The following is a 14,350-nucleotide window of genomic DNA, read 5'->3' as shown; positions in this document are numbered from 1 at the left end:
CAGATAAAAGTTTCTTTGGTGGTAAAATCAGTAGGTCTTGATGATTAATTGGGTGAGAGAAATGAGGAATTGGAGGAGTCTCAAGTTTGTTTCTTTCGCAACAGGGTGTAGCTGGAATTCACACATGAATAGAATTTTTAAAAATGCAAGTTTGGTGGTGGTGACTATGGTGGCCAGAGGGGTTGGTAAGAATGGGAGGACATGGTTAGTAAACTTAACTTTTAAATATTTTGAGTTGGAGCTGTTTTTGGGTCATTCAGGAAGAAATGTTCAGAAGGTATCTGATCATAGGAGTATGAGGCTTAAGAGAGGAGTACAATATACTATTGTATATTGTATTGGCTACAGAGATGGAGCTGATTTCAGTACTTTGGTAATAGCAGAGTAGTTTGTATTAGACTAAACGTCCTGCATATTATAATTATAAGCTCTAGACAAAATATTAAAAAAAAATGAACTATTTGAAAATATTGGTGAGTGACCACAAGCAGGAAGAAACTAGAAAGAGAGTTTAAAAAAAGGGAACAACTCTGAGTGAAATGTCTGCTTTTGTGGCTTTTCACCTGAGGGAACTCCTTAGTCAGCAAGACTTTTGACAGCTAAAACTCAACCAGAAAGATGGAGTCTTAGGGGTTTGAAGTACCTAATATTCTTCTCTGAGTAATTAGAATTTTAATACTCTAAAGTAAAATAAATAGAAGCTATTTTCTATTGTTTTATTTAAGTTGTTTGGTTTCTGGCATTTACTTTAGAACAAAATTCATGTTTTACAGAATTTTAAGTAATACCGTTCTTAAGTGTGTAAGTTACAGAAGGGAGGTTTATACATTAGCTACATAGAAAAATGTCTCTCTATATAAAATGATAAAATTTCTGTCTGACCCTTATGGATGATTTTTTATTTTCTTTATATTTTTATTAATGAGAAGAACCTTTTTTACATATATTGCTTTTCTAATGAAATGAAACTCTATTCTGAGAAGATGCTTAGCAGAAGAACCCATAATTTCCAGTTTACTTCTTCAGCTTACTGTCTTGTTGCAGCATTCTTAATGAAATATGAAAACTTGATATATTTTTTAGGAAGATGGGACTGATACTGCTGATCATGTTCGAAATTCCACTTGGGCAAAAAATGGCACCTACCAAGATGTTCTTCATAACGCCTCCGAAGAAGTCACAGAACAAAACATACGAGCTGGTACCCAGGCAGTTTTGCAGGTGGTTCACTTTTTGGTTATTTAAAAAAAATACAATAAAGTAATTATTAAATATTTCAAATATATGGTTCAGTATTTGTACAGTATAATTTTTTAATAAACTCAACACCCACATTTAATCAGTTTTCATTAACAAATATTAATTTTGTTTTTCCTTAACTTTTACTTCCTGATGTATATGTATTGATAAAAATTACATATTATTTTTCTAGACAATTGCAAAATTTATATAAATTGTGTCATGGTGTACTGTCATCTGGTACTTTCTTTTTGCATTAACCATTATGTTTTTGAGTTGTGTTGTTGATACATAGCTGTAGTTCATTCATTTTAGCTACTTTCTGGTATTGCAATTTATGACTATTTCACATTTTACTTATTTTTCTGTTGATGTTTTTTAAGTTGTTTCCAATTTCTCATTATTCCAAAGAGTGCTACGCTGAATGTACATTATTATGTATGTATTTCTTTTGCACACGTGGGAGAATTTCCTTAGGATATATACCCAGAAGTGGAGTTACTGGGTTGGAGGAGTTGTACATTATCATCCTTACTTTACTGTTATTGCCAAATTGTCTTCCAACATGATTATAATAATTTACATTTCCTTTAGTAGTGTTTGTGAGTTCTTATTTCCTTATATCTTCCTTCTTTACTTATAGAGTCACATTTTAATTTTTGCTGCCCCAAATATGTGAAATGTTATTTCATATTTTTGTTTCCTTTTTTTAATTTGCTTTTTTTCATCAGTACTGAAATTGAGCATCTTTTTATGAATTGCCTATTCATATACTTTTCCCCATTTTCTGTTGGGTTGTCTTTTTCTTGTTGATTTGTAGGAGTTCATTATAGTCATTCATTTTTTAAATCAGACTGTCCTTGTCAAGACCACATGTGACCTCCACATTGTTAAATCAGATGTACATTTTTTCTTTTCTTTTCTTTTTTTTTTTTTAAGAGAGAGAGAGCATGTGCACAAGTGGAGGGAGGAGAGGTAGAGGGGGAGGGAGAGAATCTTAAGCAGGCTCCACACTCAGCGCAGGGTGTGACGTAGGGCCTTATCTCATGACCATGAGATCATGACCTGAGCCGAAATCAAGAGTTGGATGCTTAACCGACTGAGCCACCCAGGCGCCCCAGATGTACATTTTTCAATCCTAATCTTACTGGATTTGTCAGGAGCATTTTATAGAATAGACCATTTCCTCTTTATTGAAACTCTTCTTCACTTGTCCTTCTGAATAGCATGCTTCCTGTTTTTCTGCTAACTTACTGGCCACTTCTCAGAATTTTTTACTTAATTTTTCATATGTTCCTAACCATTTCATTGTTGAAGGGCCCCAGATCAGTTCTTAGATCTCTTTTCTACTTATTCTGTGGTTCATCTCATCCATTCCTCTGGCTTTAAATGTCATCTATATACTGCATCATCTACAATTTTATTTCTAGTCTGAGACCTCTTGTCTGAATAAGAGTTTTTTGTTTTTGTTTTTAAGATTTTATTTATTCATTTGAAAGAGAGAGAGACAGGGCACAAACGGGGGTGGGGAGGGTAGAGGGAGAAGCAGACTCCCTGCTCAGTGGGGAGGACCTTGAGATCATGACCTGAGCTGAAGTCAGACGCTTAACTGACTGAGCCACCCAGGCACCCCTGAGTCTTAAACTCAAATATTCAAATGCCAACTTAACATCTTCACTTGGATATCAAATAGACATTTCAGACTTGACATGTCTAAAACTTCTGTTCTTGTTCAACAAACATGCTCTTCCTGCAATTTTCCTTGTTTCATTTATAGCACCTGGTTTCCAGTTGTTCAAGCCATCTTGTTTCCTGATTTTCTTTTACTTTTAATTAATTAATTAATTTTAAAGATTTATTGATTTATTTTAGAGAGCGAGGGATCGGGGGGAGGGGCAGAGAGAGAGAGAGGGAGAGAGAAACCCAAGCAGACTCTGTGCTGCGGGTGGAGCCCAACACAGGGCTCCATCTCACGACCCTGAGATCAGACGTGAGCCAAAACCAAGAGTAAGACGCTCAGCTGACTGCACCACCCAGGTACTCCCCTGCCTTCTTTTATATCCTACATCTAATTTGGTAACACATCCTGGCCATCTTCAAAATGTATGCTGAATCTAACTATTCAACATTTACACTACCTCTTATGTCCAGGCCTCTGTGATCTTTCATCTGGATTATTGCAGTAAACTCCTAATTAGTATCCTTGCTCTGCTCTTGCCCACTCATCACTCTGGCATATTCTCAACACGGTAGCCAGAGGGATTCTATAAAGTGTAAGTCAGATCATATCATTTTTCTGCTCAAAATCCTTCACTGGCTTTGCATTATCACTAAGCATAAAAGCAGAAGTCTTTCTAATGGTCTATAAGGCTTTACATCATTGCTCCTCAAGGTATGGTCCACAGACTAGTGCTGGCCCACAAGATAATTACAAAATTGAGACTAAGAGTTTAGAAACTAAGTCATCTAATATCTCTTGATTTTGATGGTTTGCATTTATATTTTTGTATGTCTGTTTTCATTTCCTTTTTCTTATTCATTTTTTTTTTTTAAGGATTTTATTTATTTATTTGACAGAGAGACAGTGAGAGAGGGAACACAAGCAGGGGGAGTGGGAGAGGGAGAAGCAGGCTTCCCGCGAAGCAGGGAGCCTGATGTGGGGCTTGATCCCAGGACCCTGGGATCATGACTTGAGCCAAAGGCAGACACTTAATGACTGAGCCACCCAGGCACCCCTTATTAGTTCATTTTTATTGTATTTTACAATAGGATTGGTCTGCGAAGTTTGCGGGGAAAAATATATTCTTTCACCACTGGCAGTGTGAGAAGTTCTCCACATGCTCTGGTTCTGTTTCTCAACATCATTTCCCAACTGCTTCCCCACTTTTTCACTTCATTTTGTACTCCTTGCTGTTCCTTAAACATGCTAGGGAGGCTGTCAACTCAAGTCCTTTAAATTTGCTTTTTCTTTTGTCTGGAATGCTTTTCTCTCAAATTGCTCATAGTAATGTCCTTATTTTATTTCTAATAATTTATTTATTATTTATTTGTGCCTCTTGCTTTTCTTGGTCAGTGTTGCTAGACTTACAGTTACCTCTTTTCACTATTCTAAAGTTAGCTTAATAGTCTTTTTTCTCATTTTACAACTATGTTTTATTATGTAATTCATCCAGGGATTTAAATCAGGATTATGGGTATAGAAGATGTAAATATCCTAGCTTCACAATAGATGAAATGTTCCATACCTCCAAAGTATCTTTGAGAGCCTTTGTACACACCTGTCACCATTATAATTACTTTGTCTTCAATAACAAAATATAATGATTTGATTATAATAGTTCTTTAAAAACTTTTCTATAATAAAAGATGCATATTAATGGCACCTCATTAGTAGTATTATAATATGTGATCTATTCATTTAGTTTGTTACTACTAAAGCAGATAAACACACATAGACTATAAACATGAAAAGAGTAATAGATGGTATTGAACATCTTATTCTGAAAATTCTTCTTAATTTAGGTATCCTCTTTTATCCTAAACTGTTTGTATTTTTTATTGTTTGTTTCATTTTATGACAGCAATAGAGTTATTATATTAAAGCTCTCAGTTTTAAAAAATGCTATTTTTCACTTGGTTTCTTTTCCTTGGGTGCCTAATAGTGATTTTATATTTGTCTAGATAAACATAAAAATAAAATGGTTTAATGGGTTTAAATTTCACATGTCAAGCTAGTGGTAGAAATAGGATCAGAATTAACCTGTAGTCTTACGCTTTTAAGTTCATTGTAGATCACCTAGTGATCAGCATCTGAATTTATTTTTTTAAATAAATTTTAATTTTATAATGAATAGCTAATGATGTCTTTTGTCTTAGGTGTTTATTATAAACTCATCAAACATATTTCTTCTTGAACCTGCAAATGAAATTAAAAACCTTCTGGATGAGCACACAGATATGTGTAAACGCATTCTTAATATTTATCGGTTCATGGTTGTACAAGTATCAATGGACAAAAAGACTTGGTAAAAAATATTTATCCTTTATTTTTTTTTAATTGTGTATATATAATTATAGTAATTTTTAGAGGAGTAGTGTCTGTGAACAGGGCTTGTCGCAATATTGTAGAGGCTTCTATTAGCAAGTAAATATTTTTTGTAATAATTATGATGACAGTAGTAGTCTCCACTTTATCTTAGACACCTTTGATCAGCCTTCCTGGATTAGTTTTCTAAAGTGGACATATGATGCCCCTCCCCCCCGACCACTCTCAGGAATGAATACATGCGTAAATAAATGAATTTATGCATGTGTGAATAAAAGAATAAGTAAATGATTAAGTGTGTGAATGCCTGATTTCTCAACTTGGCATTTAAGGCCATGTACAGTGAGGTCCCTGCCTAATTTTCTGTCTTTCTCTCAAGCCTAAACTCAACCCTGCAGAATGGGATCCAGCTCCGAGCTTTACCAGATTGCTGTTTCCTGTGCACGTTCTGAACTTTTTTTTTTTTTTAAAGATTTTATTTATTTATTTGACAGAGAGAGACACAGTGAGGGAGGGAGCACAGCAGGGGGAGTGGGAGAGGAAGAAGCAGGCTGCCTGCGGAGCAGGGAGCCTGATGCTGGGCTCGATCCCAGGACTCTGGGATCATGACCTGAGCCGAAGGCGGGCGCTTAACAACTGAGCCACCCAGGCGCCCCCATTCTGAACTTTTCTGTAGAATTCTTGCCATCTTTTTCTGTTGTCACAGTAACTCTTTAGATTCCACCTTCCTTTTTCCACATATCCTTACTTATAATTTTCCCCCCACTTCTTTTCAGTATGTATTTGTACCTTTGTTTTAGTTCTTTTCAAAATTGTCTGAATCCTTAAATTACTTGTATAAATGTCTGTTTACCTCTGAATTGAAAGGCCCTAAAAAGTATGTCTCTGTTGTCTTTGTTTTTATGTTTCCTACATTCTTAGGATAGTATTTTATATATTATTTGTACTCTATAAATATTTAATTGAATGGAAAAATAGGCCTTTTGGGGAAAAGAACAGTTCTTCAGTTTTTGTAAAAATGATACATGTTCATTGTAAAAATCAAACAAAGAAAAGTTTTAAAAAGAAAATAAAAGTTGCCCCCAAACTCATTCTCTGGAGGTAATCATTGTTTGCCCTTTGATGAACATCTGGTTCACCAAACCATTTATATAGTCACATAGTATTATGCCATTTGTATGTGCCATAATTTTCTTAACCAGTCCCCTTTTGATGGATATATAGTTATTTCCATTTTATTTTGGGGTGGAGGGAAGACAGTGATCATCCTTATACATACATAATTTTTCTCCTTTGACTTATTCTTAAAAAGTGGAAGTACTTAGTGAAAGATTATGCCTAGTACATGTTTTGCTGCATATGAAAAAATGGCTTTATTTTGAAAAAATTCTTTATTAGCAGTATTAATAGAGTTACATCAGGAAGTATTATTAACTTAATTGGAACACTTTTCGATGCCAGGTATGTTTTTAAGCACTATACATGCATTTTCTTTCTTAATTCTTGTAGCACCTCTCAGGTAGATAATATCTCTATTTTACGTGGTTGTTCTTAGGCACAAAGAGATTAGTTCATTTATCTTTGTTTACATAGCTGAGATTTGAACTGGTCCTTCAGACTGCAGAACCTAGGTTATTATTATCCAGTAACCGTACTACTTTGGACCATTCTTTTGTTAGTCTCCGCCCCCCCTTCCTTTTTTTTTTTTTAATGTACTTTGCATCAGTGCTGTTGAGCCAGGTTAAAGTGAGGCCTGCTATATGGAACACAATTTTAGAATTAAAAAAAATTTTTTTGTAAGTTCCCTTGAAGTCATAGCATTATTAGAGATTACTCACATATTTATATTGAATTTATTTTATTTATTTATTTTTTTAAAGATTTTATTTATTTGACAGAGAGAGACACAGCGAGAGAGGGAACACAAGCAGGGGGAGCAGGAGAGGGAGAAGCAGGCTTCTCGCGGAGCAGGGAGCCCGATGCGGGGCTCGATCCCAGGACCCTGGGATCATGACCTTAGCCGAAGGCAGACGCTTAACGACTGAACCACCCAGCCGCCCCTACATTGAATTTATAAGATTTTATGAATTAAAATCATTACTATCATATTACAAAGTGAAAGGTTATATATGAATGAGTTTTGATTTGACCACAAGTCAGATAAGATTTATTTGGAAAATCTATACTTTATTGCATATGTGGTTGATTTCAAAAAGTTCTTCATTTCATACAGCTAAGCCAGAAGACTGAGATTACAAATGTGGCAACTTTGATTTTTATCTTATGAATAAATACGTGTATTTATTTGTTAATAAATTCAGGATATTTTTCATTGAGTGATACTTTTCTATTTGATTCTGCCCTCCCTTCCCAGAAAAATGATGACTTCTAGGTCTGTGATCTCTTGCTACCTCTGCCACGTGTCTCACATGGATTGTTCCACGTCCCACATGTTGCTGTGTCTGGAATGGGCCCACAGACAAATCAGAGAGGAGGCTGTGATAGGGACTTGGGCTGGTAGTCTGGCTGTACACCCAAACTGAAATACCCCTTTTCACATGTGGTTTAATCAGTTTCCAAATTATCAAGTGCAAATAAGGTGGTTTTATGGTCTTAATAATAAGCATCTAGGAGAAAGCGGCAAGGTAGAAATACTATTAGGATTGTCTTGACTTGGAGTACACAAGGAGAATAAAGGGTTAAAAAATGGCCAAACTTAAAAGGGTGGAAAGAGGCAAAAGAGTGATGGTCCTTGATAACCTGTCAAGATCACTGTGATCTATTAATCTTAAAAATCGTGTAGTTTTTGCAGTTGCACCTGGTACACTTCTGGTTCTGTGCTTATTCTCCATATTATAAAGATGAAGAATAGATATATAGGCATCAAGGTAGAACTATATTGTATAGATAGAGGAATGTTCTTCAAAGAGCTTCGTAAGGTTATTACTTGATTTTTGGGGGGTCGGGGGATGGGAGCAGCCACCACATTCTCACCTCCCAATAATGAGCTTTTGCATACATTTTTAATTGATGAGAGGGTTTTGTGATTGAAAAATGTTTTTTAAAATGGCTGGTATAGTTTATAAAATGGAATTTTAAATTTTAATATTTAAAGAATTCTAAAAATTGGAAAGATATTTGATATTTGACTTATTGAAAGATAATACATTTTATAACAAATATTAATTTTGAAGTTATTCATTAACCAAAAACAAACACATATGAGAAGGAAACATTAATTAATTTTTTTACTTTAAGGGAACAGATGCTGCTTGTGTTGCTCAGAGTCACGGAGTCCGTACTGAAGATGCCATCACAAGCTTTTCTACAGTTCCAGGGGAAAAAAAATATGACCTTGGCAGGTCGACTTGCAGGACCACTTTTCCAGGCAATAAAAATAAATAAATAAATAGATAAATAGATGGATAGATATGTATTTTTATAAGATTCATTGAGCCCTGAACTTGTTACTTGGGGGAAAAAAGCTTTAAATCAAAGATCATTTCATATTAAAGGAACTTTTGTAGAACTAAATTTAAAGTTGCTTATCTAAATAGGCTATTTGCCATGCATAGAAACTCACAACCTAGTATAAGAGTGGAGGAAATACCAGGTCCATGTAAAGAGTGTTGAAACAGGCTGATGATATTTAACTTTTTCTCTTGTGTGGCATACTTACATGATTGCAAAAAGCTGCCAGGGAGCTTCATGAGTAATGGCCTGATTGTTTGCTTTATCAGTTTCCAAGTCTCTGGCATTGTTAGAAAAACAAAACTTTCTTTTAAGTTGTTCTGTAGTAATGGAAAAGTAGTTAATAATCAAGAATCTTTCTTATCATGCTGTTCTGTAAGACTTCATTCACTTCTGTATTTTAAGTATCAGTGGTAGTTTGAATATACAAGAATTATGTATTGTGTTTTCCAACCTGAGGATAGAGTATTGACTTTAAATGTATTATGGATTCTTTGGAAATACCAAAGTAATATGTTCTTAAGATGACACATTAAATACAAATACATGGATAAAATGGTTCTTAATATCAAAGATAAAAAGCTACTCAGATCTAATTCTTGGCCATAAGTATAGTCATTCAAATCATTTCTTAAAAAATATTCTTATGCCTAAAATTTTATGCTAGTAGTGAATAATCTTTTGAAACCAGTTACATTTATTATCTAAACTCCTCTTAACTTCATTAGCCCTTTTTATAAACATTTCCCAATTGTTAGAACTAACCCAATGTTGAAACTATAGGAAGGCAAAATTTTAGCTTGCTATGTAGAATAATTTTTTGGAGTATAAATGTTTCAAGATAGAATAGAGAGTCACTAGTTTTTACTGTTCTATACTGTAAACTCTGTCCATTTCATCTTGCATTTAATGTATAAATTTATGTGAATTCCTTAGTAAAATTTAGAGTTAAGCTTTTGAAAAACTTTTTACTATTCGCTTCTTCAATAGGAGGTTATATCTTCAGTAGAAATCCCTAAAATCTCAGGCGTAATGGCTGATCAGTAATTTCTGCCCTCAGTGAATAAGTTTTATTCTATGATTGGATATTTTACAAAATGCCTTTAATTCTTCTGGTATCTTCAAAGTGAAATTTAATTTTATTCTTTAATTTACATACAATTTTTAAAAAATATTTCATTAAGTATATCTGCAGTAACTTGTTTTTAGAATATTCAAATTATATACTGAGTTTCATCTTCAATTTGAGAATGTAGGTTTTGGTCAGTTTAGCTCAATAAGCATTAGTAAATAATTCAACATAATAATTTCAAATTTTTAATAGTGTGGAGACTTTTCAAGTAGCATTTATTTAACATTAATGTAATACAGCATGAAGGATAGTTACAACTTAAGGATATTTCTTTTCCGTTTTGATAAGTTGTCCTAATTGCTAGAATGTTGGGTGTTAGCAATTGTTGAAATGAAATTTATAGTAGGTATTAATGATTGCATGAATTCCTTTATAAGTATTATGTACCAAGAAAGGGTCATGGATACTATGTGATTTAAAATTCTGCTTGTTCTTAGGGGTTTTTTTTTATGATTGAATATCTGAATTTGAACGTATTTCATTATAATTTATTTGTCTTTATAGACTCTTATCGTTGCCTGGATCAAAGCAAATCTTAATGTGTACATCTCTCGAGAACTATGGGATGACTTACTCTCAGTATTATCGTCATTGACCTATTGGGAAGAGTTAGCCACTGAGTGGTCGCTGACTATGGAAACTCTAACTAAAGTTTTAGCAAGAAATTTATATAGTTTGGATCTCAGTGATTTACCATTGGATAAGCTGAGTGAACAGAAGCAAAAAAAGCACAAAGGGAAAGGTAAGAGTTGTCCACAGAGATGCTCCCCATAAATTTGTTTAAATAATTTGGTCTGGGAAAATCAAGCTAGGGAGACAGGTGACGGTAAAAAATTATGTTTTCTCTTAACTGTTCCCTCCTTCATTTGCCCTGCAGATTAAAAATTTTCAACAGTAAAACATGTAGGTACCTTGTAATTTTTCTTGAAGAACCTTAAAATCAGTAATTTTGATGAGAAATAAAGTGTCCTGTATATATCTAGCTAAAATTTAAATAATTTATAATCTTAAATATTTTATTTTAAATAATTAACCAAAATGGAAATTTATAAAATGTTCTTCCTTTTTATCATATGCAACTTTTTGTTAGAATTTAGAAGGTGATTTCATGTTACTCTATTTAAAAAGAATTATGTGAAAAATTCTGTTGAAAGCATTTTCTTAGTTTTAACTGAAAGCAAACATTCCCTAGATGTGGATTATGTATCTGTTGAGTGTTAAAAAGGGGGAGAGGGACAATGACATAGTGATTATATTGTTAATACATGTTTTTATAGTCCTTGATGTGTTATTTTTCACTCTTAATAAGTAGTTGCTGGCTAGAGATAATGCCTGAGTCACACTTCCTATTTAAAAGTAGTCCATGGTAGTTAATTATGTGACCAAAATACTTTTTCCTAGACTATTTATTTCCCAACTGGCTATTATTGGCAGGTAGAGATTTAGTAACTTCCATCACAGGATGGCTTTTGGGTAGCTCATTTCTCAAACTTTTTTGCTTATCCAAATGTTTCTTCTTTAATGGAACAAGTGGATGGCAAAGGATTTAATAATAGTTTATTTTTGATGGTGTAATTTTAGAATTCTGTATCGGTTTTGGAATATGATTTTTACATAAATTGAAGTTCAAAAAAGCCTTATGGTACACAAGCATTTAACTTGATACTTCATAATGCATTATGAGTAAACCTGAGAAACTGAGGCAAGGTAGCACGCATAATTTGAAGAGATTATTAATCAGGTGACAGTATACTGAGATTGAAAATCTGCATTTCTAGGAGTTGGACATGAATTTCAGAAAGTTTCAGTTGACAAGTCATTTTCTAGAGGATGGAGTCGTGATCAGCCTGGCCAAGCCCCAATGAGGCAGAGAAGTGCAACAACCACTGGTTCCCCAGGAACCGAAAAGGCAAGGAGTATAGTACGGCAAAAAACCGTCGGTATGTACTCTTTAAAATAATGAGAATTGTACAGGGCAATACGTTTATAGTCCTTAGTAACAATCTATGTAAATACATAGTTACCTTTTAACTTTGGTCATTAAAGGAAAAACTTCTATAGCAAAACCTTTTATTTTTTTTCAGTAGTAGTCAAGAGTCTAATGACATGCTATTAAGATTTATCTTACATTAGCATTTTTATGTAGTTTATTTTACTGTAGGTATCAATAATTTTAAACTGTTTTTTACAGAATTGAAGAAATAGAACTCAGATTCGCTTTACAGAACTCATGCATTAACTGGTAGAGGTTCTAATAAGTGAATATACTCACAAACGGGAAATTAGGGTAGCTAATTTTCAGTGCTACAGTTATATAATTAGATTGGCTTCACACACTTCCAACTAGGAATCTGCTTGCAGATAGCTGAGACCAAGGTGGAGGTTGTTGCTAGATTCCTTGCAGCTTTTAACAGACATGGAAGAAATTTCTATGATCTTGGAAGTAGCAGCAAGGGAGCAATAATGGGAAGAATTTCTGGATGTAGGATCACTCAGTATACTCTGGACCTAGCTACCATCTTATTCCTCTTCCTCTCAGAGACTTATAACTTGGTCTGAATTGTAGTAGGAAGAGTGCTGCAATGAAAATTAAGAAGGCTTTGTCCTAATCTCTTTTTTTACTCTTACTTTCATCACTGAATAGCTAGATAATCTTGAACTTCCTAGGCTTTATTTACTTCATCTGTGTAATGGGAATAATAATACTTTATATGCCTAAAACAAAATTGCTTGAAGTTACTTTAGGTTTTACAATTTATAATTTTTTAAAAGATTTTATTTATTTATTTGAGAGAGAGAGAGAGAACGAGGGTTTGCGAGTGCACCAACAGGGGGGAGGGGCAAAGGGAGAGGGAGAGGCAGACTCCCCGCTGAGCAGGGAGCCCAACTCAGGGCTTTATCCCAGACCCCTGAGGTCATGACCTGAGCTGAAGTCAGATGCTTAAATGAGCCACCCAGGCACCCCTACAGTCTATGATTTTTATGGAAGGAGCATTTTTTTGTGGAAATATATCTATATTTAATGGTAATCATTAAAAACACTATTTTAAAGAAATTTAAAAGAATTAAAAATTATAGTTAATTTTAAATCGTTCAAAAGACTTATATTTTCACAGTTGTTTTCTGCCTATAAAATAAGCATAGAATTGTCTATGTCAAGAAGAATAGGGACGCCTGAGTGGCTCAGTCGTTAAGCGTCTGCCTTCGGCTCAGGTCATGATCCCAGGGTCCTGAGATCGAGCCCCACATCGGGCTCCCTGCTCGGCGGGAGCCTGCTTCTCCCTCTCCTACTCCCCATGCTTGTGTTCCTGCTCTCACTATCTCTCTCTGTCAAATAAATAAATAAAATCTTAAAAAAAAAAAAAAGAAGAAATGATACAAGGATAAAGGGTATGGATGAATTAAAATTAATATCATCAAAGTTTTGGTATAGAATCACTTTTTGAGATTCTTAGGAAGATGTTGATTACATCTGAAATGCCTTAATTTTATATTAATGTCACATTTAATGAAAATATTTATGTATTGGTTAGGACAGAATTATTCTTTTAAGTTTAAAATTTTACTTTGTTTTACTTAAAATGTATCTTTTTAAAGTTCCTTATATAATTTTTCTGATTATAGAAGTAATTTATGCTTAGTGTGAAATGTAAAGTTTAAGGAAACATCAGTGAGCTGTCTAATGAGAAACAGTCATTAGCATGTTGGCATATTTCTCATCTTTAAAAAGCATATAATGAGCAAAATACTCATCTTCAATTCCTCCCTGACTGTGATTACTTTCTGGTACCTATGCCAAAACAACCTTGTCTGGCTTGTTCATTAAACAAACCTATCAAATAAAAAGTTGAAGTATTAACAATTTTGTTCAGAAAAGTACCTGCATAAGTTGGAAAATACTAAAAGGGGCAGCAGATTAATTTAAGATAGTGTTTGAATATATATTTTCTTAAAATATTAAATTTTTATGTTCATAGTGAGTGTACACAGTTAAAAATTCAATCTATGATAAAGTGTATACATTCTAGTAAGTCCCTCATCACTATTCCTAAGGTTTTGCTTATGCCAACACATTATTAAAGGAGATGCAGTGAATTTAGGACTTACTTTAGACTTACTTTAGAATACGTTTATGAGAAGTAATAACTTGTTTGCAGTTATGATTCAGGAACTGGTATTCAACTGTTGGAACAAATATATCACTGTTTCTGTTTTCAGATTTTCCTTTTACTTTATTTTTATTATAATCTTTAGCCTTAGTTTGGGGACTTACAAAGGTATTTCTGCCAGTGGACAGACATGTATGTATGATGTGAATTTTATTTAATTATAAATATGGAGAACTATGTGTAATTTTAGAAGTGAGAAAAGACCAAGACTTGCCTTTCCTTCTATTTATTTTGTATTTGTGAGCTTTTAGTGATTTAATACATTTGCTGTTTTTATGAATTTCTTCTGTTGCA

General features: G+C 33.7%; 1 protein-coding gene across 8 annotated transcripts in view; it reads left to right on the top strand.

The window, feature by feature from the left end:
• RALGAPA1 (Ral GTPase activating protein catalytic subunit alpha 1) overlaps positions 1-14,350 on the top strand; it is a 250,249-nt gene that overhangs the window by 82,290 nt on the left and 153,609 nt on the right. For all 8 annotated transcript variants that reach the window (XM_064570955.1, XM_064570956.1, XM_064570950.1 and 5 more), the window contains 5 exons: positions 1,084-1,221; positions 5,116-5,264; positions 8,543-8,672; positions 10,392-10,629; positions 11,666-11,827. In XM_064570955.1, the coding sequence (XP_064427025.1) occupies positions 1,084-1,221; positions 5,116-5,264; positions 8,543-8,672; positions 10,392-10,629; positions 11,666-11,827 (817 nt within the window). The remainder of the gene's footprint in view (positions 1-1,083; positions 1,222-5,115; positions 5,265-8,542; positions 8,673-10,391; positions 10,630-11,665; positions 11,828-14,350) is intronic.

This window comes from Mirounga angustirostris, unplaced genomic scaffold (assembly GCF_029215605.1).
Source record: "Mirounga angustirostris isolate CCGP_5_RB_7025 unplaced genomic scaffold, mMirAng1.0.hap1 SCAF_9, whole genome shotgun sequence".
Lineage (NCBI taxonomy): Eukaryota > Metazoa > Chordata > Mammalia > Carnivora > Phocidae > Mirounga > Mirounga angustirostris.
Note: the sequence above shows the minus strand (reverse complement) of the source record. Positions and strands in the feature narration are given on the sequence as shown.